Source organism: Chrysochloris asiatica, unplaced genomic scaffold, assembly GCF_000296735.1.
Source record: "Chrysochloris asiatica unplaced genomic scaffold, ChrAsi1.0 scaffold00054, whole genome shotgun sequence".
Classification (NCBI taxonomy): Eukaryota; Metazoa; Chordata; class Mammalia; order Afrosoricida; family Chrysochloridae; genus Chrysochloris; species Chrysochloris asiatica.
In genome coordinates this window covers 5,899,325-5,926,909 of record NW_006408572.1, presented here as the reverse complement: position 1 = coordinate 5,926,909, position 27,585 = coordinate 5,899,325, and the positions used below count along the sequence as shown (strand labels likewise).

General features: G+C 43.0%; 1 protein-coding gene across 4 annotated transcripts in view; it reads right to left on the bottom strand.

Moving 5' to 3' along the window:
* Positions 1-2,730, bottom strand: part of SLC13A5 (solute carrier family 13 (sodium-dependent citrate transporter), member 5) — a 39,573-nt gene extending 36,843 nt beyond the window's left edge. For all 4 annotated transcript variants that reach the window (XM_006863288.1, XM_006863286.1, XM_006863289.1 and 1 more), the window contains exon 1: positions 2,547-2,730. In XM_006863288.1, the coding sequence (XP_006863350.1) occupies positions 2,547-2,648 (102 nt within the window). In that variant the 5' untranslated portion in view covers positions 2,649-2,730. The remainder of the gene's footprint in view (positions 1-2,546) is intronic.
* Between the last annotated feature and the right edge of the window lie 24,855 nt (positions 2,731-27,585).

The following is a 27,585-nucleotide window of genomic DNA, read 5'->3' as shown; positions in this document are numbered from 1 at the left end:
TCCTAGTTCCTTGTGAGTAAATTCAGTGTACTTCCCTGCTGCAGAGAATGTGGAGAGAAAAGGGAAGAAAGCTGAAACAAAAGTGAATAGACAGAAGTGCATGGCGGGATTCAGTTCAGCACTGAGCACAGTGCTGAGCTCACAACTAATTGTTGTAGGGTCAGTTCTGATTCTTGGCAACCCCATGTATGTCAGAGTAGAACTGCTTTCCATTGAGTTTTCAATAACTTGTTTTTCTGAAGTAGATTCCCAGGCCTTTTTTCCAAGTCACCACTGGGAGAACTCTATTTAATGCCTACACGAATACATAAATCTATGGTTTATTATTTACCTTTTTATTGATGTGTAAGGGTGTCTATGACATATTACTTAATGATTAATACAGATAAGAGAGTATGTTGTATGTATGTGTGTATGTGTAGAGAAAGAGAGACAAGATCAATTGTTTTCTGGAAAGATATCCATTATTAAAATGATGGGATTTGAGGGTATTTTCTTTTTCACTTTGTGTTATACAGAATTGTTACCATTTTTTGAATATTTAAAAAAAAATAAATGATATAATGAATATATCATTTATTGTATTTAAAAAAACTATTTAAAAGAGAGAGACCCAGAGGAAGGATGGAAAAAGTGGAGCCAAGATGAGGCCAGGAGGGAAGCAAGGTGGTGGAGAAGAACAAGAGGCAGTCACCTGGAGCTGAGAGGCTGTAGTTGGGAAAGGACAGCGTGCCCCAGGACTTGCCTCCCCAACCTGACAGTGTTGTCCTGGGGCCAAGGTTCCAGCTGTCTTTCCAGCTGCTCTGCCCCCTTGCCATGTGCCTCCGGGTTTCCTTGCACACCCATCTGGTCATGGAGGGTGGGGGCAGGGAGCTCTTCAGTGGTGACCAAAACAGAGGCACAAAAGGAGAAAACAAGAAGGCACAAGTCTGAATCCCCAAAGGGAAAGAATGTCCAGGCAGCCTTAGAACCAAATTCACTGGTGTCACCTCTTCCTGTTCCTGATCCTCACTCTGAGGGCAGCTTAATCACACACGTGCATGCTCACACACACAAATGAAGGTTTGGCACACCTGTATGTGTGTCAGGGTGGGAGAAAAGTCTCAGTCACTTTCTCTTGGGCAGGAAGGTCAACCAAGCTACTATAATTATTCCAGAAACCACACGTCCCCACCAGCAAAACTAAAATCACAGATCTCCTGCCTGGCTCCCTCTCAGCACAATCACAGTTCAGAGTCTTTTTCTAAAGAGGAAATAAGGCTATTCACAGTTGATGTGGCCACTGAAGAAGGACCACAATAAGATCTGCTGTCTTTGGCCCATCAGAGTCTGTGCTCAGCCAAGGTCTTCTACCTGCCCCCCTCATAGCTCACCCCAGGAACCAGCAAGATCCCTTTTGGCACCCTGAGCCTTAAAGTGTAAGAATGGAACAACCTTTATACAGATGAGGACACCAACGGGGTCGACTAAAGTCACAAGACCTGAGTGAATGGTGGAAGTCCAATGCTCTAACAGGTTGCCTTTTCCTTCTCCAGGAATGCCCCCTAGCATCCCCTGAAGAGCTCCTATGTTTCCCAAACCTGCCTGGGACAGGGAGGGGGTGGGAGCTGGAGGTTTCCTGTCTAGGCAGAGAGTGAAAGGGCTGAAAGAGGGAAGAGGAGGAAGGAGCAACCAGCGAACCACAAAAGGCTTCAAAAGGCTCGGGTCTCTGCCAAACAGGCTGCACACAACCCAGAGCAGCCGGGGGCCAGGGCGCCGGCCCCGCCCCCACGCCTCGGCCAAGTCCATTCATTCTGTCCTTCCCTCCCCTGAGCGCTAGGAGGCCAGGGCAAAGACGCCACTTCTCTACAACCCTGGGTCCTGCCACCCAAGGCGAGGGCTCTGGGAACGTCTCCGCCTCCTGCCACAGCCACAGCGGGCAGCGAGAAAAGCAGGCCAACCCGATCTGCCCTTCAGCCAGGAGCAGAAATTTCGACTCAGCTTTGGCTTCCTGGGTTTCAGAGCTGGAAACGGACTGTGTTCATGGATGGGGAAATTGAGGCCCAAAGGAGCGCCAGAGTGTCAAAGTTAACACACAGGATCCACTTAGGTGTGGATCTTTTCCCGTGGGTCCTTGACCTCGGAAGCCACATAGAGCTGGGAAGTGTCCACTCATTAAGGGAAGAGACGAGAGAAAGAGACAGAGACAGACAAGCGCCTAGGCTCTCTGTGGCATTTTCCTGTGGAAACGCTGCTATGCGCTCTAGAGGACTCTATGTTGGGAGGTGCTGAAGCCCAGTCTATGTGACCAAAATCTGTGCGCACTTCAAAGTTTTTGTGCTGGCCAGGATGCTTCTTGGTCTGTGTGCCGGAGAGTCTCCGTGCCCTTTGGGAGTCTTTGCAGGGCGCCTTGGATCCTGCATCTCGAGCTCCAGAGTGCGCGCGCCCCAGGGGAGCTGTGCCCTCCCAAGAATTGGTGCGCTCCAGCTCAACGCGCCTGCGTTCGGTGCCCGCTATTAGGTACCGGGCACCCGGGATCCGCCGGGCTGCCGGGAAACACAACTGACCTTGGCGGGTATCAGAATGATGAGTGGCAGCAGCAATATCGGGGTGGCGAACAAAATCACGAAGGACTTGAACTTGGAGACATAGCTCAGCACCGAGGCCATCGCGCGGGAGCAAGACTGGCGCGAGAGGCCAGTGAGCGGCAGTTGGAAGCTCTGCGGGTTTAAGAAGGGGACAGCACTCTCCAGGGATGGGAGGGCGGTAACAACTCCGCCCCTCACCACAGACCTGCCCCCCAGCCCGGGGGCGGGGCCACCCCGCAGGGTCGGTCTGGAGCGCCTGCCACTAATTCTGCCACCCCGTGGTACCCTGAGGCGCCAACGGACTCTAATGCTTCCCACAGCTTTCTAGGGAGGACTTGGGCCCCTGGCACCTCACCACCCTCCAAGACCTCCCAGCTTTGCCCTGGGTAGCCGTGCGCCTGGTGTGAGCTGTCGTTCATTTGGCCAGCGTTGGCATTCAGCCGGCTTATCGCCCCGCACCTGCCCTTTCCTAGGCTGGGAATGAGTTTCTGGTGGCGCCGACAGTTAAGCATTATTGCTACTAAACGGAACTTGACTTTGGGAACCCACCCAGAGGTTCCTGGGAAGGAAGACCTAAAGATTTACTTCTGGAAGTTCACAGCCCTAAAAACTCTATGGAAATCGGTTCTAATCTGCAACACATGGGGTCACCACTTGGAGTTAAAATGAACTAGATAGTACTGCTTTGATTTGTGTGTGTTGTTTTGTTTTTAGGGATCCCAAGTGAGTCTGTACCTACCTCTGGGTCTCCGGAATGGTTTATGCCAGCCTCTCCCTACCACCGCTACGCGGAGGGGGTCTCTCCCAGAGGTGGTGACCGCGCCCCGAGCCCTCTTTGCGATGGGCCTCCCCTTCCCCGCGTCTCTCTGACTTCCCCGCGGCGCCCACACTGCTCAGCACACAGGACCCTCGCCCCCCGCGCCCTTCCCACCTAGCTCTCAGGGTTCTCGCTCTCCCGCGGTCGCTCAGAGAGGTGAGGCCGCTGTGCTCCGTAGTCTGGGTGACATTTGCCGTTCAGCGGACACTCCTCGGAGGCCCCGCATGGCAGTGCTTGCCGCCCAGCTGGCCAGGCTGCTAGTGCCAGTTTACATAGGAAAGCGGGGTTTAGAGAGAACTTTGTTGTGATTAAGTGTCTTCAAGTCAGATTCGAGTCATAGCGAATCATAGGGTTTCCAAGGACTCTTTTTGAGAGGAAGAAATTTAACCAGGTCTACACTGAGAGCCCTGGTGTAGCCCTGTAGGATAAGCACCGGCATGCTTAACCACACGGTCGACAGTTCAATCCCACCAGCCGTTCTCGGAAACTCTATACAGGGTCACTGTGTGTCAGAACCAACTCGACGGCACTTGATTGTCTCATTCTGCAACTTTGCTTTGGGGAGTCTTACCCATGTCCTGGTGTGGCGCTGTGGGTTAATGCACCAGACTGCAAAGCCGTTTGTACTGTACGGTTGGCGGTTCAAGCTCACCAGCTGCTCCTCGGAGACCCTACCCAGGGTTGCTATGGGTCGGAACTGACTCGATGGCACTTAACAACCCATGATTGTGGACGGTGTAAACTGCTAGCATGCTTGGCTGCTAAGCCGAAAGTTGGAGGGTTGACACCACCTGGAGGTGCCTTAGAAGACAAGCCTGGCAATATGCATGTTGGAAATCAGCTGCTGAAAACCCTCAGGAGCTCAGTTTTCCTCTGACAACACATGCCGTTTCCATAAGTCAGAGCTGACTCCCTGGCAAATGGTTTTTATCCATGCTTGTGGTTTCACCACAGCCTATTCTGAAAGTTTTCTCTGGATGTATGAGTGAGCAAACCATTTCCATACAATAGAATAACTGCTTTAAAGGGGACATAACCAAGGAGCTCTTGTAGCGTGTTGTTGTTGTTGTTAAGTGCCACCAAGTCGGTTCTGACCCATATGCGAACCTTAACGTCAGCGGTTCGAAACTACCAGCCGCTCCGCGGGAGAAAGATGAGGCTTTCTGCTCCCGTAAAGATTTACACCCTCGGAAACCCTGTACAGGGTCGCTATGGGTCGGAACCAACTCCACAGCACACAACAACAACCTAGCAGTCAGAACGTGGTGTCTGGAGTCAGACTGCCTGGCTTCATAACCTAACTCTCCAAGCTTCTGATTGATGTCTTAGATAAGGTACTCTCTCTAAGCGCATTTATTCATAAATAGAGATGATGACAATGGCTTTAAAGAAAGTTGAATTTTACCTGAACCTTGTGATACTGGAAAACAAAAAAGCCAATATCCCCACCTTTGTGTTCAAGACAATGGTTTCCTGAAAAGAACTAGTATTCCTATGAGACTTAGGTAAGACTCACAGAGGCCCTTTGTTTATTTATGCTACGGACAGACACTCAACCAAAACCCAACAGAATAAAACTGCCACATAGGATTTCCAAGACTAATCTTTACAGAAGCAGACTGTCACATCTTTCACCCACAGGTTGGAACTTCCAATCTTTTGTTTAGCAGTCAAGTGCATAACAACCAAGCCAGCAAAACAGATACAGACTCTCCACATTCCCATCTGTTGGGTCATCAATGAGTAACTGAACTGATTGTCCTCCCTCATCCATCAGAAACAGAGTGCTTGTTAACCAAATTTTGATTAAGCTTCTCTCCTCGTGCTTTCAAGTCCCTGAACTTTGGCCCACCCTCAGCGGGAGTCAGCATGTTGTTGTTACCGTCACCCTCGGGTTGATTCTGACTCGTGGCAACCCCACGTGTGTGGAGTAGAACAGCTCCAAAGGGTTTTTAAGGCTGTGACCTTTTGGAAACAGGTCACCAAGCATGTCTTCTGAGGGTCCTGTGGGTGGGCTCAAAGCGTCAACTTTTCAGCTAGTAATTGAATGAGTGTTTAATGGGAGGAAGAATAAGAGGAAAGGATTGACTATCAGACTTCAAGACTTACAAAGTTATAATGACTAATGTAATCATTAGCTATTGGCATGCGACTAGAAAAGCGGATCAGCAGAACAAAATAGTCTAGAAAGAGACCCATGTTTGTTTATAGGGGAACTTGATACACAAGAAAGGTTGCATTGCAGATTGGTAGGGAAGGGATGCACTAGTCCACATCTAGACTCAGCTTCCAGGCCAATTAGCTTTTAGCTGTATAGACATTTTTTTTCTTTATTAAATGCATTAAATACATAGGGAAAGTTTGACTATATAGCTAATAAATTAATAATAAAGGTATCCCTGCTTTTTAATTCATGCTTCTTAATTATTTCCCAAAGTAGATTATACAGTTCAGTTTATGCATGCAAATATATTTACCACCGGAACATTCCACCTTTTTATTATACTTTCCTCTTGATGACTAATTTATAATCTGAGCTACATAACATATAAATTTGCCAGGGGATTTTAAAAAGTTCATGGAAAAACTATTTTTTAATTCCATTTTACACTAACATTGTGAAGCACCGTCAAGTCAATTCCGATCCATAGCGACCCTGTATAGTAGGGTTTCCAAGGAGCAGCTGGTGAGCTTGAACCGCAGACTTTGCATTTTAAATGGCTTTGCAGTCTGGCGCATTAACCTACAGTGCCACACCAGAACCCTTATATTACATTGCATTACAACAAAGTATGTAATGAAAAGGAGCATGTTAATGATCTTGTATTGACAATTTATAAAATGGATTCATTTTGTCTCAACCACTTGATCTTGATGTGGCTGCTTTTAGTAAATTAGAATATGTTCTACATTTCATTCTAGTGGCTTTTTTATGGTATTTCTTAAAATATGAATGTAAACATTGGAATGTATTTCTTGCACATACAAATTATTCCTCAACTTAAAAACATGCTGATACTGATATACATAAGAATCAAATTATTTGGGGATGTTATGGATTTAATTGTGTCCCCCAAAAACATGTGTTGAAATCCTAATTTCTAGGCCTGGGGCTATACTCCCATTTGGGAATGGTTTGTCTTTGTTATGTTAATGAGACTGGATTAGAGTAGGGTGTGTTTCTGATCAATCTCTTCCTTTTTTAAACTTTTTATTGGGAATTGAGTGAAGGTTTATGGAGTGGATCATCAGTTTTATGTCTAACAAATCACACATTTTATTTCATCTCAGTGATTGCAATCCCCTCCATGTAACAACAGTTATCCCAGTTCCTCCTGGCAGTTTCTATTTCCCTACCATACTCCTTTCCAACCCCTCTGAACCTTGTCCCTAGATAAATGTTGCTCTTTTGATTTTGAATGGTTGGCCATTCCATGGTGAGCATCCCTCACTAGTATTGTTGTCCCCTGTATTCCTGTTCACCACTTGGTTGAAAATTGGGCCACAATGGTAAATTCCATTCCAGACCTAAAGGGAAACAGAGAGCCATAATCTCGAGTTTCTCCAGTCTCTTTTTGACCAGTAAACCCAGTCTATTTTGGAACTTTGAGTTTTGTTCCCCATTGTCTCCCACTTTATCTGGGACCTTCTAATGGGATCCCTTTCAGAGTTCTTCTGGGCTCAGAGTCATGGAGACTGGCGTTCACATGTTCCTTGCTCCATTGGACTCATTGATTCCAAACATCTTCAATTCTCATCACTCTTGTTGCTTCTGCACATGGACAGGCCAATAGCTGCACCTTAGATGGCTGCTCATGAGCTTTTAAGATCCCAGACACTACTCACTGAAGTAGCATGTACAACACTGTCTTCGGGGACTATGTTATGCCAATTGACCATGGTGTCCCCTGAGACTATGATGCTGAGCTCCTAGGCCTAGAAACTCAAGGTATTTGTTAATGTCTAAGAAATTGTCATCATTTTGTTCCCTGTTTGCTCCACCACATTAATAGATGTGTTTACAGCAAAGGTAAATACCCAAGTACAAATATTCTCTGTTAAACTCATGTATCTCTGGATATATTCCCTCTCTCCCTCCCATACTTGTTCAGCTTGTATATCTATCCATGTATCTACCTTTACAACACTGCTGTTGCAGGTTGTGTGCATAACAGTATTTCCTTCTATCCCCTTTAACTCTTGCATTCCTCCCTGTGCCTTTACCTGTCTTCCTCATTCTTCTGCTGACCTCCCTTTTGTTGTATATTGTATTCCCTATCACAAGAGTTGTAAAACCAAATAGCCACCACTCATTAACAACCTGCAATATGCAGATGATACACCCTTATTTGCTGAAAGTGAAGAGGACATTAAACATTTACTGATGAAGATCAAAGAGGTATGGATTACATCTCAATGTCAAGAAAACAAAAATCCTCACCACTGGACCAATAAACAACATTCTTATCAATGGAGAAAAGATTGAAGTTTTAAAGGACTTCATTCTTCTTGGATCAACTATCAATACTCACGGAAGCAGCAGTCAAGAGATCAGACGATGTATTGCATTAGGCAAATCTGCTGCACAAGAGCTTTTTAAAGTGTTGAAGAGCAAAGATGTCAGCTTGAGGACTAAGGTGCGCCTGACCCAGGGCATGGTATTTTCAATAACCTCATATGCGTTCGAAAGCTGGACAGTGAATAAGGAAGATCATAGAAGAATTGATGCCTTTGAGTTGCGTTGGAGGAGAATACTGAAAGTGCCATGGACTGCCAAAAGAACCAATAGATCCGTTTTGGAAGAAGGGCAGCCAGTGTTCCTTAGAGGCCAAGATGGCCAAACTTCGTGTCTCATACTTTGGACATACTGTCAGGAGGGAACAGTCACTAGAAAAGGATATCATGCTTGGTAAGGTAGAGGGTCAGAGAAAAAGAGGAAGACCCCCTAAGAGATGGATTGGCCAGTTGGCAGCATCGATGGACTCAAGTGTGGCAACAGTAGTGAGGTTGGCCCAGGATCGGACATTGTTTCATTCTGCTGTGCATGGGGTCGCTATAAGTCAGTTCCGACTCGATGGCCCCTGACAACAACAACATCACAAGAGTTAACACAGGTCTACCATCTAGCCAGTGAATTACGCTTCCTTCCTTTCCACCCCTGATAACCATCAAAGAATGTTTCTTTTAGCATTAAAACCTTTTCTTGAGTTCTTACAATAGTAGTCTGGTGCTGTGGGTACATGCGCTGGACTGCAAAGTCAGTTTGAACGTCAAGGTCGGCGGTTCAAGCTCACCAGCCGCTCCTTGGAAACCCTATACAGGGTTGCTATGGATTGGAACTGACTCAACATCACTTCACAACAACAATCTCATATAATATTTGTCCTTTTGTGACTGACTAATTTCACTCAGCATAATGTTCTCCAGGTCCATCCATGTATGAGTGTTTTGCAGATTCATCATGATTCTTCAATATTGCACAGTATTCCTTTGTGTGTATATACCATTATTCCACTGGTGGGCATTTAGACTGTTTCCATCTTTATGCTCTTGTGAATAGTGCTACATTGAACATGTTGTTGTTGTTAAGCACCGTTGAGTTGGTCTGACTCAGAGCAACCCTGTATAGGGTATCAACGGAGATGCTGGTGAATTTGAACCACTGACCTCGTGTACTTTAGTCCACAGCGCCACACCGGGAGTTGACTATAGGTGTGTGTATATATCTGCTCATGTTATGGCTCTTATTTCTAGGGGATATAAACCAAGTAGAGGAATTGCTGGGTCATATGGAATTGTTATCTCCAACTTTTTGAGGAAGTGCCATACTGTTTTCCACAGAGGTTGCATCATTTTACAGTTCCACCAGCAATGTAAGAGGGGCCCAGTCTTCTCACACCCTGGCCAACATTTGTTGTTTTTGTTGTTTAACTTATCGATTGGTGAGATATTTCATTGTTGCTTTGATTTTCACCTATCTAATGGCTAATGGTCACCAACATTTCCTCATGTTTGTTGACCACCTGAATGTCTTCTTTGGTGTCTCTTCATGTCCTCTTCCCATTTTTTTATTGGGTTGTCTTTTTCTTGTAGAGGTGTTGTTGTTTTCTATAAATTTTAGAAGTTCCTGGTCTGATGTTGTTGTTGTTAAGTGCCATTGAGTTGGTTCCAACTTATAGAGACCCTATGCACGACAGAAGAAAATACTGCCATTCTCACAACTGTTGTTACATTTGAGTCCATTGCTGCTAACACTGTTAGTTCATTTCCTTAGGAATCTTCCTCTATTTGCTGATCCTCCACTTTACTAAGCATGATGTCCTTCTCCAGACACTGATCTCTCTTGATAACATGTCCGAAGTAAGAGAGACGAAGTCTCACCATTCTGGCTTCTAAGGAACATTCTGGCTGTACTTCTTCCAAAACAGATTTGTTTGTTCTGCTGGCAGTCCTTGGTACTTTTAATATTCTTCTCCAACACCAGAACTCATATGTATTGATTCTTCTATAGTCTTTATTCACTGCCCAACGTCCACATGCATATGAGGTGATTTAAAAGACCATGGCTTCGATCAGGTGCACCTTAATCCTCAAGCTGATATCTTTGCTCTTGATATGACATCGAAAAAAAGAATTTTTTTTTCCCAGTCTGTGGGCTCTCATTTCACTCTTTTGGTAAAATCTTTTGATGCACATAAGTGTCTAATTTTTAGGAGGTCCCAGTCATCTCTTTTGTCTTATGTTGTCTGTGTAGTTTTACTTATGTTTGATAATATATTTATGCCATGTTTCAGATCCCCTAAGTTTGTCCCTTTTTTTTCCATAGATGATCTTTATAGTTTTAAGTTTTACAGTGAAGGCTTTCATCCACAGTGAGCTTGTTTTTGTATATGATGTTTAAATTTTCTACTTTATTCTGTGTTAGTTTAGGTAGTTTGTGTTTTTCTTTTAAAAAAAAATTGTCCATTTCTTCTAGATTTTCAAATTTGTTGATGTATATTTTTCCATAATATTGCTATTATTCTTTTTATTTCCATTGGTTTTGTTGTGATGTCACCCATATAATTTTTTATTCATGTTATTTGCATCTTCTCCTTTCTTTTATTAGATTTACCAATGGTTTATGGATTAAATCAACTCTTTTGTTATTAACTTTCATTTTGATAAAAGAGATTAAATAAATGAATCAGAGAAGCAGCGATGGGAGGAGAGGATGCCAAACCACATGAAAATGGCCCTGGAGTAGAATCTCAAAGAAATTCTCCAGAGCCAGTAGTCTGAGAAAGCCTTCTCTTATGTATCCTGAATTCAGACTTCCAGCCTCATAAAAAATGAGAAATAAAAGTCTGGTTGCTAAAGCCACCCCTTTATGGTATTTCTGTTATAGAAGCACTACATAACTAAGACAGGAGTTAAGGTAATGGCATATAGTATATACTTGTGCAATGCAACTTTTATCCTCATATGAAAATTTTAATAGAATTTTAATCTTAAAGTTGAGGTAGTAAAAGTCTAAGAGGATTTTCTCGAAGACACAGAGTGATTGATCATGGGGACTTATAACAAAGATGTTTTAAGAACATTGAAAACTGCATTAGGGAGAAAAACCAGGGAATTTGTTCTAAGGAATTATTTTTCCATCATGATAATGTACCTGCTCATTCTTTGAGGGCAGTAAGGGTGGTCCCACAAGAATTTCATTAGGAAACCTTACCCCATCCACCCAATAGCCTTTATCTTGCCCCTTCAGGCTTCTTTTGGTTCCCCAAACTCAAAGAACATGGAAAAGGAGTATGATTTGAATCCCTTGAGGATGTCAAAGCTGCTATTTTGATATGGTATAAGTCAAAGGGCACAGAATTCTTCAGGGAGGATTGTTGTTATTAAGTGCCATTGAGTCGGTTCCAACTCTTAGTGACCCTGTATAGGGTTTCCAGGAGTTCTAGTATGGCGCTGTGGGTTAATGAGCTGGACTGCAAAATTGGTTTGAACCACAAAGTCAGCTGTTCAAGCTCACCAGCTGCTTCTCGGAAACCCTATACAGGGTCACTGTGGGTCAGAACCAACTCAATGGCACTTAACAACATAGGATTTCCAAGGAGCGGCTGGTGACTTTGAACCACTGAGCTTATGGTTCAAGCCAACCTTGGGGTCTGGTGCTTTATCCCACAGCACACAGATTCTTCAGGGAGGATTAGAGAGTGGAAACATCACCTTCACAAGTGTTTACATCTAGATGGAGTTTATGTGGAGAAGCAATCACTTCACATTGTGATATTTTTGTTTAATATAGGATTCTATGATTTTGTAGCAATACGTTTTGACTCACCTTCACACATATTATGGAATATTACCAGTAAAAGAAATGAAATCTTGATGCGTGCTACATTATGGATGGAGCTTTAAGATATTATACTAAGTGAAATAATTTAATCACAAAAGAACAAATGTTGCATGTCCTCACTTACATAAAAAAAACAAGAACAGGCAAATGTATAGAGACCAAAGTTTAGTACTGGTTTCCATGACACTGTAGGATACGCACGGGACTGCTTACCGCAAGGTTGGAAGTTTACCGACCCATTGCTCCTTGGAAACTCTATATAGGGTCGCTATGAGTTGGAACCAACCTGATGGCACTTAACAACAACACCAATAATGGGGGTGAGGAGAGGAAGAAGGGCAGGATTATTGCTTATGGAGTGCTGACTTTGAATTTACAGTGATGGAAAAAATCACATTAAGTCTAGGGTTACACAGCCAATTATTGTAATTGCTGTCAGTAAGTTGTACACCTATAAAAATCCAGACTTCATTTTGCTTGGATCCACAATCAACACTCATGGAAGCAGCAGTCAAGAAATCAAATGACATATTGCATTAGACAAACTTGCTACAAAAGACCTCTTTAAAGTGTTCAAGAGCAAAGATATCAGTTTGAGGACTAAAGTGTTCCTGACCCAAGCCATGGCATTTTCAATTGCCTCATACACAGTGGAAGTTGAACAATGACTAAGGAAAACTGTAGAAGAGTTGATGTATTTGAATTATAGTGTTGACAAAAGATACTGAAAGGACCACGGACTTTCAGAATAACAAACAAATCTATCTTGGTAGAAGTACAACCAGAATGCTTCTTAGAAGCCAGGATGGTGAGACTTTGTCTCTTGTAATTTGGGCATGTTGTCAGGAGGAATCAGCCACTAGAAAAGGGCATCATGCTTGGTAAAGTGTAAGGTCAATGAGAAAGAGGATGCCCTCCACTGAAATTGATTGGCACAGGGGCAGCAACAAGGGGCTTGGTCCTAACAGCCCTTGCAAGTCTGCTGCAGGATGGCATTGCTTCATTCTGTTGTGCACAGAATGAATCACGATGACTCAGAAGGGACTTGACCACACCTAACAACAGCAAGAAGTTGTATACCTGTAAAAAGTTGAATTGGCAAGATTGTGATACATGTATTCGCAAGAATAACATTTTTTTAAAAAAGTGTTGATGAGGCTGCTTATATTCAACAAAACATCTCATGTAATTTGGTTCCTAGGTTTGGAGATTTAGCATTAGGGTTTCCTGGGACACCACAGTGAATTAGCCTAATCACTAAGTGTTTAGTGTTTCTGTTGGATCTCCTATCCTACTTCAGTGCCTAGGGTCTTTAAAGTTTGCAAGTGGCCATCCAAGGTACAATTGGTGTTTATTCACCTGAAACAACAGGAAGGAGGAGAGTCAGGAATAAGAAGAAATGGGTGTGTCTACCATTTACGGCCTCCATGAATGACTGCATCGTTTGTCATGAGACAGGAAGAACTGGAGGATGTTTGGCTGCCATTACTGAATATTTGATCAAATATTCTACTGAAGCATCTTTACCAAAAAGGGGGAAATACAGAACAGAATGCCACATTCTCATAGAAGTCTGTTATTTTTGGAGCCATGGAGGTTGATTGAACCCTTCAGACGATTGCCCTGAGATAATCTTTAAACTTTAAACCAAAAATATCCTCTGAAGTCTTCTTAACTAGTGAAAAATGTCTGCCTAAAGCATTATGTTCTTTTCAGATTTATATGGGATCTTGTTAACAACAGCAACCTGAAAGATGAGAAGCTTAAGGTGCAGTGGTAGTGACTGTGTGCCGTGGAGTCTGTTCCGACTCATAGCCACCCTGCATAGGGTTTCCGAGACTGTAAATCTTTATGGGATAAAAAGCCTCATCTTTTCCCCAGCAAAATCACTCATAGTTTCAAACTGCTGACCGTGAGTTTAGCAGCCTGACTCGTAACCACTATGCTACCAGAGCTCCTTGGGAGGAACAAATCAGAAAAGGACAGTGAGAACGCTTACACCACTCAAAAAAAGGTAATCAATGTCACTGAATTGGTATATGTGCATATTCTCAACAACAACAACAACAAAAAGAAATTTTTTTTTGTTGGGTGCTATGAAATTGGTTCCAACTCATAACGATCATAGCTTAACTCATAGCACAATAGAAGGAAATACTTTCCAGTCCTGCACTATCCTTATAATTGTTCCTATATTTGAGCTCATTGTTGTAATCACTGTGTTCATTCATCTCAGTGAGGGTCTTCCTCTTTTCCACTAACTCTCTCCTTTACCAAACAGGATGGTCTCCAATGGCTGGTCCCTCCTGATAAACTGTCCGAAGTATGTAAGATGAAGTCTTACAATCCTTGCCTCTAAGGAGCATTCTGGCTGTATGTCTACCAAAACAGATTTGTTTGGTCTTCTGTGGTTTGTTCAATAACCTTCACCAACACAATGATTCAAAGACATCAATTCTTCTTTGGTCTTCCTTAGTAATTGTCTAGCTTCCATATACATATGAGATGATTCAATGATTTGAATCAGGAGCATCTTAGTTCTCAAAGTGATATCTTAGTCCTCAAAGATCTTTACCTTTTATTACTTTAAAGAAAAGGTCTGTTAGAGCAGATTTGCCCAATAGAATCTATCCTTTGATTCTGTGACTGCTGCTTCTATAGGTGTTGACTGCAGACCCAAATAAAACGAAATCCTTGACAACTTCAATCTTTTCTCTAGTTAACATGTTGCTTCTTATTGGCTGAGTTGTGAGGGGTTTTGTTTTCTTTATGTTGAGTTGTAATCCATACTGATGGCTGTAATCTTTGGTCTTCAACAGTAACGGCTTCAAATTCTCTTCCCTTTAGCAAACAATTATTATTTCATGTGTTCAAATTAATATTTAAACTTATGGTAAAAAAAAAAATTAGATGCCAAGTTAAAAACGTAGGAAGAAGCATATAGTATATGTATACTATACTATGCTATTTCATGGAGTCCTGGTGTGGGTTAATGCGCTGTACTACAATATCAGTTTGAACCGCAAGGTCAGTAGTTCAAGCTCACCAGCCATTCCTCGGAAACCCTATAATGGGACGCTATGAGTTGGAATTGTCTCTATGGCACTTAAAAACAACAACATGCTATTATATAGCGTATGTACACTATATTTTATATAGGGAATATAAACTAAAATATCCAAAAACACTGCCTTGGAAAAAATATTTTCCTATACAAGGAGACATACAAGGTAAATTTAAGATAATAATATGTTTGAAAGAGCAAAACATCTGTTAACATCTAAAACCAGGAGAATGAATAAACAAATTGGAGTATTGGCATACAGAATTTTGATATAGCAGTAAAAAATTAAGGAATTAGAGTTATATGTATCAGAAAGGCCAGCACTCACTCGTCTGTCAGTTTCTCTCATTATGGTGGCTGGCATATTGTTTATTCAGATTCCCAAATAAGACATCTGTAAGGTCCCTAGTTGGCACAAACTACTAACCTAAAGTAGGAGCCCTGATGAGGGTTAGGCATTGGGCTGCTAACCACAAGGTTGGTGGTTCAAACCCTCCAGTTGCTCCTCTGGAGAAAGATGAGACTATCTACTCTGTTAAGAAGGAGGAGCTCTGGTAGCATAGTGGTTACGAATCGGGCTGTGAACCACAAGGTCAGCAGCTCGAAACTACCAGCTGTTCTGCGGGAGAAAGATGAGGCGTTCTGCTCCCGTAAACATTTACAGCCTCAGAAACCCTGTACTGGGTCGCTATGAGTGGGAACCGACTCCACGGCACATAACAACAACAACAAAAACTCTGTTAAGAGTTATAGTCTCAGAAACCCTATATAGGGTTGCTATGAGTCAGACACAACTTGACTGCAGTGAGCTTGGTTTTAGGTTTTTACTAACCTAAAAGTTGGCTGTTTGAACCCACCCAAGGGCCCTGTGGAAGAAAAGTCTGGCAATCTGCTTCTTTTGCAATTACAACCAAAAAAGCCCTATGGAGCAGTTTACTGAGTAACACATGGGGTTCCCGTGAGTCTGAGCAGGCTCAGTGACAACTTACAATAACAAGACTGGCATTGGTGTGAGATTTTTAGGAGAAAGACACTAGGACAAAATTTCCCCTCTCTACAGTGTAAAAACATTTAGTAACATCTTGTATTTCAGCAAAGTTCTTCCTATTTCTCTCCAGTTACACTCCTAGTTTTCTCATGACTTTTGTAGCAAATCTTCCTAGAAAGAGTTACTATAGTTGAGACCCTCACTCCTCACCTCCCATTCTCGCTCAAACCCATCCCAGTTAAACTTTAATCCCCAGAACTGCTCAAACTTCTCCTATCAAGGTCATAGTGTCCATCCATGTCATTGATTCTAACAGCCCATTCGCATCCCACCTCTTAGCAGCATCTGGTACAACTGAGCTCACCCTGTCTCTCACGACATTCTCCCCACTTGCCTCCAGGAGACCACATCACCTGATTTCTTCTCACCTCACTGGGGACTTCTTCATCTCCTTTGCTTCGTTGTTTCCGAACTCAAAACATCACAGTATCTCCAGAGTTCACCCAATCTCGTGAATTTAAATAACATCTATGCATTAGCAGGACAGTCACTGGGTGGTGCAAATCGTTCAAATACTTGGCTGCTAACTGCAAGGTTGTAGTCCTGGTGTGGCACTGTGGGCTAATGAGTCCAACTGCAAAGTCGTTTGAACTGCAAGGTCGGTGGTTCAAGCTCACCAGCTGTTCCTTGGAAACCCTGTACAGGGTCACTATGTGTCGGAATCGACTCGATGGCACTTAACAACAACTGCAAGGTTGGAGATGCAAGTCCACCAACAGGCACCTTGGAGGAAAGATCTGGACAACTCCTTCTGGAAAATCAGCTACTGAGAACCCTGTGGAGCACAGTTCTACTCCGACACAGCTAGAGTCAACATGAAGTGAAACTGACTTGTGGACAAATGATTAATGTTTTTGTTACATAGCAACAGCTCTCAAATTTGTTAGCTCTGAGCCAGTCCCATCCTTTCTCCTGAGCTTCATATTTGCATATCCAACTGCCTACTTGATAGTTCCACTGGAATTGCTAGTGGGTCTCGCACTTAAAATTTCCTAAATAACTTCAGAATACACTTTAGTTTCCCAGCACAAAGTGCTCCTGCCGCAGTCTTTCCCATCTTAGTAAACATCAAGTTCGTTTTCACAATTGGTCAGACTAGAAAGCTTAGAGTCATTCTTCACTCTCTTTCAAACCCAGACTTCCCACCCATCTGTAATCTTGTAGACTTTACCTTCTAAATACATCCAGAATGCAATGATCACTAAGCACCTCCAGGGAAATCAACCTGATCCCAGCCCTTCAGCCCTGGATTTCTACCTGGTCTCCCCATTTCTACACTTGCTCTTTTTAAGTGTGGTTTCAGCACAGACCTCAGAGCTAACCTTCAAAACATAAGTCAGATCATGTCGCTTCTTTACTCAAAACCCACCAGGGAATTTCCACTCACTGACCGTAAAGTCAAGGTTCTTAAAATGGTCAAGGAGATGTGTTACCTGGCTTCCAAAGTACCTCTCTGTCCTCCCCTTCTGCCTTGCTCTGCCCTCACTCACTCTTCTCCAGATACTCTTACTTTTGTTCCTAGAACACGTCATGCCCAGTTCTACCTCAGGATCTTTGCAAATGTTGGCCCTTCATCCTGGAACACTCTCCTCACAGATATCCAAAAGGTTTGCTCCCTCACTTCAGATCCCCGATTAGTGCCATCTTCTAAGAAGGCTTTTCCCACTTACCCATAATTCACCAAGCTCCACCCAGCTTTATTTATTTTCCTAAGTCTTATTATTACCTGATAGTTGTTGTTGTTGTTGTTGTTGTTGTTTTAAGGGCCATCGAGTTGGTTCCGACCCATAGCGACCCTGGATAGGGCTTCCGAGGAGCAGCTGGTGAGCTTGAACCACCAACCTTGCAGTTCAAACAGGTTTGCAGTCTGGTGCATTAACCCACAGCGCCACACCGGGACTCCATTACCTGATAGAGTATACATTTATTTTTGTTAGATTCTTTTCTCTCCTCCTGGGTTATGAGCAGAGATTGTTTTCTTTAACGACGTATCCCCACCCCCTGGAATGATGGCTCCAACATGGTAGGTATTCAATGGCTGTTGTTGAATGAACCAGGGAAGAAGAGCCAGTGTGCTTCTAGGCTTCTGGTTTGGGTGAGTGGTAGACGGTGATGTCATTTACTGAGCAGGAGGCATTCGAGGGGATGAGAAGGGTGAAGGGTGAGAGGGATAAACCACATTTTGGAGTGGCTGAGTTTGAGTTACCTACTGTCCAGAAGGCAGATGGTTATTTAATCTAGAGTTCAGGAACATGGTCTGGGCTGGAAATGCAGAAGTTCTCAGCCAATGACTGCTGAAAAAAGGAAGCGCTCACACAGTGCCTGGGAAATACCAATCTTTAACAGGAGGAAGAGGTGCATCTGTGGAAGAAGGAGGTGAACCCACAGCAGAGGAAACCAATGGAAATCAAGAATAAGAAAGGGTTATGGTTTCAGGGAAGGAGGAGAGGTCTACAGTGCTGATTGCCACAATGTGGTCAAGTGCATGAGTTCTGGGCAACAATGGTCACAGAGGATGCAGTGGAGTTCAGTGGAATGGGGAGGAGGAGGGAGAAGCCAGATTGCAGTAGGGCGAAGAGACAATGGGAGGCAATATATGGAAACAAGAGCAAGATTAGATTCCTCTTTCCAGAGAATTGATTGAGGGGGGAAAGTGAGGTATACTCAAAAGGGCTAGCGGGTCAAAGGAGCTTTAGATTGGTTCATTTTATAATGGGTGAGACATGTACTTTTTAATATGTTAAGGTGAGAGGGGAGAGGCAACAGAGGGTTGTTGTTGTTGTTGTGTGCCATGGAGTCGGTTCCAACTCATAACAACCATGTACATGTTTTCCGAGGCTGTAAAAATGAGCAGAAAGCCTCATCTTCCTACAGCGGAACAGCTGGTAGTTCCTAACTGCTGACCTTGCGGCTCGCAGCCCGATTCATAACCACTAAGCTACCAGAGCTCCTTAGAAGTGAAAAATAAAAATAAAGAAGTGTGCATGGTAGGGGAGAGGCTTGCGGAGTTGAATGTAATTGCTCTTGACAATTCCTATGGAAAGGATGGGAGAGGATGGAGGAGTTTGTGGGTAGCAAACAGGTAGACTGACATCAGTAATGAAAGAAAGAAAATGGAGCTCTGTGCTTGTGGCACTACAAAGCTAGTGACTAGATACTGATATTCCTGCTAATGAAACCCCGGAGCCTCCACAACTGTGCTAGCCAGCAGAAAGAAGCAGGAAATCCGTCCCTACCCTCCCTCTTCCTTACAGATATCTTGCAATAAATCTGATTATCAGAATGAGAATCCTATCTGAAATCCTAGCTGTAAGGGAGTTCAGAAACGACCCATAGTGTAGAAAGGAACATCAAGAGGAGAGGAGAATGGATTTTAAACAACCGTCTTCCACAGTCTTTGTATAAGGATGTATAAGAATTATATGGAGTCCCTGGACGGTACAAATGGTTAAGTGTTCAACTACTAACTGAAAGATTGGCGGTTCAAAACCACCCAGTGGTGTCTCAGAAGAAAGACCTGGGAATCTACTTCTAAAAGGTCACAGCCAGGAAAACCCTATGGAGTGCAATTCTACTCTGACACATCTGGTTGGTCATGAGATGGAACAGACTTCAAAGGTAACTTGTGGCTGAAACACAGTAACCGAGACAGAGTGTGAAGTTGGCAGAAGGGGATGTGGAAGAGGTTTTCTGGGGCCGAGGGGGCCACGGCAGGAAGTTTAGCTTTTACTCTAAGTGAAATGGGAAGTCAGTGAAGAGTTTCCATCAAGGGGTTGCTGTTTCTTGCCCATGAACTTAATGACAAGTTTCTTCCCCTTTGCATGCCAACTAAGCAGGGGCAGAGCTGGGCATCCCCGAATTCTGCTTCCCTACAGGTCTGGAATCCACCCCAAACACAATCACAGATACTCCCAGGCCTGAATCCCATCCACAGACTAGTCATTTGATGCAATTGCATGTGGTCTGAGAAACCAGCTCCCATCCAACATGTTGTACTTGGGGAGACTGCAATGTAAACAGTTTTGTCTCCCAGAACTCAGCCACACTCTGACCACAGGACCTTCTAAAGGCACTACCGACAGAAGTGTGCACAGCTTCACTGTGTAATTTTTTGTCTAGAGAGTGAAATATCTCAGTTGTTACGTCATTTTCCCTCATACAGAAATCCCTTAAAACGATAAAGCCTAAATAATCCTTTTCAAAGTCAGCTATTGAAACCATCTGCCTTTAATATTTTCTCCTATAGTTCATAAAGGAGCCCTGGTGGCACTGTAGGATAAGCACTGGACTGCTAACCACAAGACTGGTGGTTCAAGCCCACCCTCCACTCCACTGGAAAAACCTGAGGCTTTCATCACCATAAAAATACACAATCTTGGAAACCCTAAATAGGTTCGCTATGAGTTGGAACCGACTTGATGGCTCCCAACAACAACAACAACATCTTATGACTTTATAAAGTTTTCACACACAATTTCTTTAATTTTTTTTTTCTTATCTTCAAATCAATGTAACAAGATCTATATTATTTTCTCTGCTTTCTGGTCCAGTGCACAGTTCCTGCCTGTCTCCTTCCCGTGAAAGGTAATGTTGGACATGGCAGCTAAATCCCTTCCAGAAGAACAAATTCCTTCTGACAACCCTCAGCCCTCTCCCCTGACCCACAGGCCTCACACAAAGGGGCTGCCGGAAACTGCTGACAGCTGCCAAGCGAGTAGCCACAGTGTTCTAGAAAGGAATTCTAAGCTCCGAAACAACATTTCTCATCCTGGTTTTTATAGAACTAGAGAAGGGCTGGTGACCAGCCAAAGAAAGTGGCAGAATACTGGAATCATGCAAGCTCATAATATTGACTCATGGCATAGTGGGGATGGGGATGGGTGTTTGTGTTCACTAAAATGTGTCTGGATACACGGTCCAGGTCAAAACAGTCAGGGCTTAGGGGTAGCCATGGTAACCAGAAGATACATTTGCTTTATCTGTAACATTTTAATTTTTTAAGGAGGCATGGTGTGGCGCTGTGGGCTAATGCGTCAGACTGCAAAGTCGTTTGAACTGCAAGGTCGGTGGTTCAAGCTCACCAGCTGCTCCTTGGAAACCCTATACAGGGTTGTTGTGGGTCGGAATCGACTCAATGGCACTTCACAACAACAACAATCATATATTAGTTATAGAATTATGTTATCTTTAAAATTTGAAAGCAAAAAGCCATTGTTGTTGCTATGAGAATCCTGGGTTCTGGGGTGGGTTTGGAGTGGGAGGAGATCTCTAGCCTCTTGTTTTAACCGTGTCAAACATGCATTCCTTCATATCTACTCAGTAAAGCCAACATTTGATTGTCCAGTACTGCAGAGCATAGAAAAGTATTATTATGAAAAGTACAAAGACCTGGAATTAGAAAACCAAAAGGGAAGAACATACTTGGCATTTCTCACTTTGGGAGAACTAACGTAAAATTCAATCCTAGAGTTTCAGTATTGAAGGATTCTATGTAACTCTTCAAAGTGTTCAAGAGCAAAGATGTCAGTATGAGGGTTAAAGTGCACCTGACCCAAGCCATGGTATTTTCAGTAGTCTCATAAGAATGTGAAAGTTGAACAATGAATAAGGAAGACCATAGATGAATTGATGCATTTGAGTTATGGCGTTGGAGAAGAATATTAAAGGTACCACGGACTGCCAGAAGAACAAACAAATCTGTGTTGGAAGAAGTGCAACTAGAATGCTCCCTAGAAGCCAAGATGGTGAAACTTTGCCTCTCATACTTTGCACATATTATCAAGCGGGATCAGTCCCTGGAGAAGAACATCATGCTTTGTAAAGTATAGAGGGACAGCAAAAAATAGAGGGAAACCCCCTAATGAGATATATTAACACAATTGCAACAAAAGGGGCTCGAGCGTAGCAGCAATTGTGAGGATGGCACAGGGCCAGGTGGTGTTTCAATCTGTTGTACAAAGTGTCGCTATGGGTCAGAACTAACACAACAGCACATAACAGCAACAAATGGGCAACATATAGAACGATGCAGGAAACATCAGAAGATAGAAGGAATGCACAGAGTCACTCACTATACCCAAAAGAATTGACCAGTGTTCAATCTTTTCAAGAAGTAACAGATGAGCAGGAACCGAAAGTATTGAAGGAAGAAGTCCAAACTGCATTGAAGGCAATGGTGAAAATAAAGGGCTCCAGGATGGAATTGATGGAATGCCAACTGAAGTGTCTCAACAAACTGATGCAGTCCTGGAGGCGCTCACTCTTCTATGCCAAGAATTTTGAAAGTCAGCTACCTGACCCATCGACTGCAAAAGATTCCTATCTGTGCCCATACTAGATGCAGAAATTATTGAACAATAGCATTAATATCACATGCAAATAAAATTTTTCTGAAAACAAGGCAAACACAGCTGCAGCAGTACATCAACAGGAAGCTGCCGGAAATTCAAGCGGGTTTCAGAAGAGGACATAGAACAAGGGATATCATTGCTGATGTCAGATGCATCCTGGTTGAAAGTAAAGAATACTTGAAAGATGTTTACTTGTGTTTTATTGACTATGCAAAGCCATTCAACTATATGAATCATAACAACCTATGGATAACATTGTGAAGAACGGGAATTCCAAAACATTTAACTGTGCTCACATGGAACTTATACATACATCAAGAGGCAGTTGGTCACACAGAACAAGAGGGTACTGCCTGGTTTAAGATCAGGAAAGGTGAATTTTAAGGTTGTATTCTTTCACCAAATTTATTCAATTGTATGCTGAGCAAATTATCTAAGAAGGTGGATTATATGAAGAAGAATGTGGCATCAAGATGGGCGGAAGACGGCTCATTAACAACCTGTGATAGGCAGACGATGCAATCTTTCTTGCAGAAGGTCAGGAGGATGAAGCACTTACTGATGAAGATCAAAGACAACAGCCTTCAGTATGGATTACACCTCAATGTAAAGAAAACATCCTTATAATTGGACCAACAAACAACATCATAATAAGCAGGGAAAAGATTAAACTTGTCAAGGATTTCATTTTGCTTGGGTCCAGAATCAATGTTCATAGAAGCAGCAGTCAAGAATCAAATGATGTATTACATTGGGCAAATCTGCTGCAAAAGACCTCTTTAAAGTGTTCAAGAACAACCATGTCACTTTGAGGACTAAGATACAGCTGACTCAAGCCATGCTATTTTTCAATTGCCTCTTAAGTGTGAGACAGCTGGGCAATGAGTAAGGAAGACCAGAGAATAATTGATGCACTTGAATCATGCTGTTGGCAAGGAATATTGATTATACCATGAACTGACAGAAGAATGAACAAATCTATTTTGAAAGAATTACAGCTGGATTGCTCCTTGGAAGCAGTAACAGTGAGACTTGGTCTCTTGTACTTTGGATATGTGATCAGGAAGGACCAGTCCCTGGAGGAGGACATCATGCTTATTAAAGTGGCTATGTTATTGTTAAGTACCAACTCATAGGGTTTCCAAGGAGTGGTTGGTGAGTTTGAACTGCCATCCTTGCAGTTATTAATCCAGTGCTTGTCTTACAGCTCCACACCAGGACTCACGTTAAAGTGGAGGGTCAGAAAGAAAGAGGAAGACCTGTCACAAGATGGATTGAAACAGTGGTTTCAATAATGGTCTCAAACCTAACAATTGTGAGGAGGGCACAGTGTTTCGATCTGTTGTGCATAGGGACACAATGAACTGGAACCAACTTGATGGCACCTAGCAATGACAACAGAATGCACGAAACCTAGAGGTCCCTCCAGGAACACTTGTTGTTAGCTGCCGTTTAGTTGGCTCCCAGTTCTTGCCAATTATATGTACAATTAAACAAAACGCTGCCTGGCTTGGCACCATCCCCATGGTCAGATGTGGATAGGACAGTTGTCATTTATAGGGTTTCCGGTGACTAGATTTTGAAAGTAGATCACCAGGTCTTTTTTCCTAGTCCGTCTGAGTCTGGAAAGTCTACTCAAATATGTTCAGCATCAACATGTAAACCTCCACTGACACATGGATGATGGCTGCACATGGGGCGCATTGGCTGGGAATTGCACCTGGGTCTCTGAACGGAAGACAAGGTTTCTGCTACAGAACCATCTCATTTCCAAGGTGATAAAGCAGGAAGAGTTTGCTCTGAAACTGCCTCCACTTGTGGAGGTGTGGGGTGACAAGCAACTAATCATCATCAGAGCTCAAAGAGGTGGACCTGATAGTAGCAGTTCTGGCATATGGGTAGGTGTTGAAGAAAGAGGTCCTGTTCATGCAGTGGGCTAAGCATTGGGCTGCTAACCGAAAAGTCGGCACTTTGAATCCCCCAGCAGCTCTTCAGGAGAAAGATGAGGCATCTGCTTCTGTAAAGGTTTACAAAACTGGCAGGATTTTAGTATGTAAGGGAAGGGGACTAGAGAGGTCAGACAACCGGAAAAAATCAGGAGGTGAGTGATATGCAGTTCTTGTGATCCTAACTACCTGGAGTTAAGGCAAACAGGGTAAGAGCACAGCCCTCCACAAGTCTGCTTTGAGAAAAACAGGAGTGGAAAGTGGGTGGGAGGAGGCAGGGCGACAGGTGAGATTAAGGGATTTGCCTGAGCCTCATAGCTGATCAGGGAACCAAGATGCCAACAGAACCCCTCTCTGACATGAACTGGACAGATTATTTAATCTCTGTGCCTAAATTCCTACAGTTACAAGATGGGGCTAATAATTGTTGTAGCAGAGCTGTTGGACATATTAGATTATTTATAAACTGAGTAGTAGAGTGCTTGGAACACAGAAAATGTTTAAGCATTCATTTGCTGTTCACTCCTGTTATTTTGATCATTATTTTCACCTCTTATTTTGTTCCCTGAAGTTTAAAGACTGGCTGGAGGTAGAGCCCACATCGACATTTGTCTTAATCCCATGATCCTCCTCAGAAAAGCTGCTTCTGTCCTATTTGCAACTTCACAAGAATTCTTTCAACCCAATTGTATCATTGCTCAATACAGTGTTTGGGGTCCCTTCTGTTAGCACAGCTGTTTCTGAGGTCTGGGAAAACTCTAAGGACCCCAGGGGGCATCCACAGTAGAGTGGGTCTCTTGAGCCAGAGAAAGAATGTAATTCGCCTCCACATCCTGTTCCCATATCCCAGTCCAGTCGGCCACCACTCTTTGTCTTACTGTGTGCTACCAAGGCCGGCTTAGATGGAGAGTGTGCCTGCGACCCGGCTTAGGTGAGACACTTCTGGAATTCACTGAGGGGAAAACTGGACCCACACCACATCCTATACCCTTCCAGGCTTCCAGGCTCCTTCCATTCCTGGCGGGTTCAAGGTTAAAGCAACTCTACCAGAAGGAAGCCCAATGCCTCCTGGAACTTCCACCCACTGATACCAGCTCTCACATCTGCAGAAACTCAGACCCATCTTCCTTCTGGAGCCTGTCTGTGACACCACTCACTAGACATCTCCACTTTTGAGATCTCAAATAAAGTTCATCTCCTCCCATTCATTATTCTTCAGATGGCAAAGTCAAAGTCCTGAGCCCCTGAGTCACAGTGCTGGTCCTGGTACTCAAGATACCTTACCTGACCTCCAGACCAGCATCTGACTCCTACACAGTGGCTCCCAACTGAACCGCACATTAGAATCACCTGGGGAGCTTTTAAAAATTCTAAAACTCAGGTCTTATGCCGGAGTGGCTAAACCACACTCTCTAGGGGTTCTGTTGGGGCACTGTAGGATAAGCACTGGACAGCTAACCTCAAGGTCGGCAATTCAAATCCACCAGCTGCACCTTGGAAACTCTATACAGAGTCACTATGAGTCAGAGCTGCACTTAACAGAAGCAACAGGAGTTGGGTGGGCGTTAGGTTGTTTTGTTTGTTTGTTGAAACTTCTCAAGCAATTCTAGTGTGCACACAAGTTTGGAAACTATGTATTATCTCGAACTGAAAGTTCCATTAACTATTTTGGGGAAGCATTGGAGGGGTAATTTTGAAATACCATAAATGTTTTTAGATAAAACATCTTTTATGTCAACCTCTTAAAGAAATTTTCAATCTATCTCCTATCACCTGACAACTTTGTGTCCATTTCCTTTTTGTGTGTGGGTCTGACTTAAAACCTAGCATGTCTCTAAGGTCCATCCGTGCATGTCTCTGAGGTTCAACCATGCATATCTCTGAGGTTTATCCATGCAAGCTTCTGAGGTTCCTCCATCCATGTTTCTGAGGTCCATCCATGCAAGCTTCTGAGGTTCCTCCATCCATGTTTCTGAGGTCCATCCATGCAAGCTTCTGAGGTTCCTCCATCCATGTTTCTGAGGTCCATCCATGCATGATTCTAGCATCTATCAGTATTTCCATTACTAATCACCCCACTTTATGGACCGTCACATTTCTGTTGATTTTGCTGTTAGGAATATTTGTACAAGTTATTGTTTTCATTCCATTACCTTCCTCTAATAAATCTGAATTTGTTTTCAACATCTTATGGATCGTGTAAATTGGGCTCTGGAAATAAATTACCAATTCCAGCAAGCCTTGCAATTTGCTAACATCTCAAACAGGTAAAATCTTTTGGCCTAACCTTGCTATCCACTGTCCCTGAATAATTTCAAAAAACATTGCCATTGAGTGAATTCCAATTTATAGTGTCCCTGTGTAGGGTTTCGGAGTTTGCAAGTCTTTACAGAAGCAGACAAACTCGTCTTTCTTCTTCAAAGCAGCTGATGGGTTTGAACTACTGACCGTGCGATTTCCAGAGCATCAGGACTGCTAATTTTCAGAGCATTAAATTGCGAAGCACTTGTCAAGTTTTATAAAGTTATGTATGTGATGTGCTTATCGTAGCCAAAATGAATTAAAATGCTTAGACAAAGGTATAAAACAATAATCAAAATTCTCCAATGATACCCTAATATCTTAATTGTGTTTATAAGCAATAAGGGTTAATATTAAAGCTAATTAAAAATTTTTGATGAATAAAATTTTGGGAAACAGAAACATACATTAAATCTCCTAAGTAAAAAAATCTAACCTGAAGCATCCAAGAACTCCTATATAGTTGCAATTATTTGCAAATCTTTTCAGTTCTTATTGAGTTATTTGTTGTTGTTGTTGAGTGCCGTCGAGTCAGTTCCAATTCATTGTGACCCTGAATAGGGTTTCCACGGAGTGGCTGTTAGAGATTAATTTGTGTCCCAAAAACAGAAATGTGGAAATCCTAACTTCTGTACCTATAAATATGGGTCAGTCTTTTGTTGTGTTAATGAGACATCTCATACCTTCTAAGTGGTGTCTTATAAAAAGAGCAAACTAAACACCCAGGGAAGTGAGGCTCAAGAAAAACACCATGGATCACCGGCAGACACCAGAACCCAGGAGAGAGGCTCATGAAAGAAATCCACATGGCCAAGATCCTAATTTGGAGTTTTAGCCTCCAAAACTATAAGAAAATAAAATTATGTTCTTTAAAGCCATTTCCTTTTGGCATTTCTGTTATGAGAGCATTAGCAAACCAAGACACCCTTTTACCACTTTTATTCCTATAACTAATTGCTTCTCCCTATGAAAAGAGCACACACAAGTAGCCAGTTGACACATGTTCCATGATCATTTGATTCAATTATGCATGTATGATTTTGGACATGTGGGCGCTTTAGCAGAACTTGATTTCTTTGAAACTCAAACCTTTAGATCAGCTACTTCTGTCATTTACAACCATTTAGATCAGCTACTTCTGTCATTTA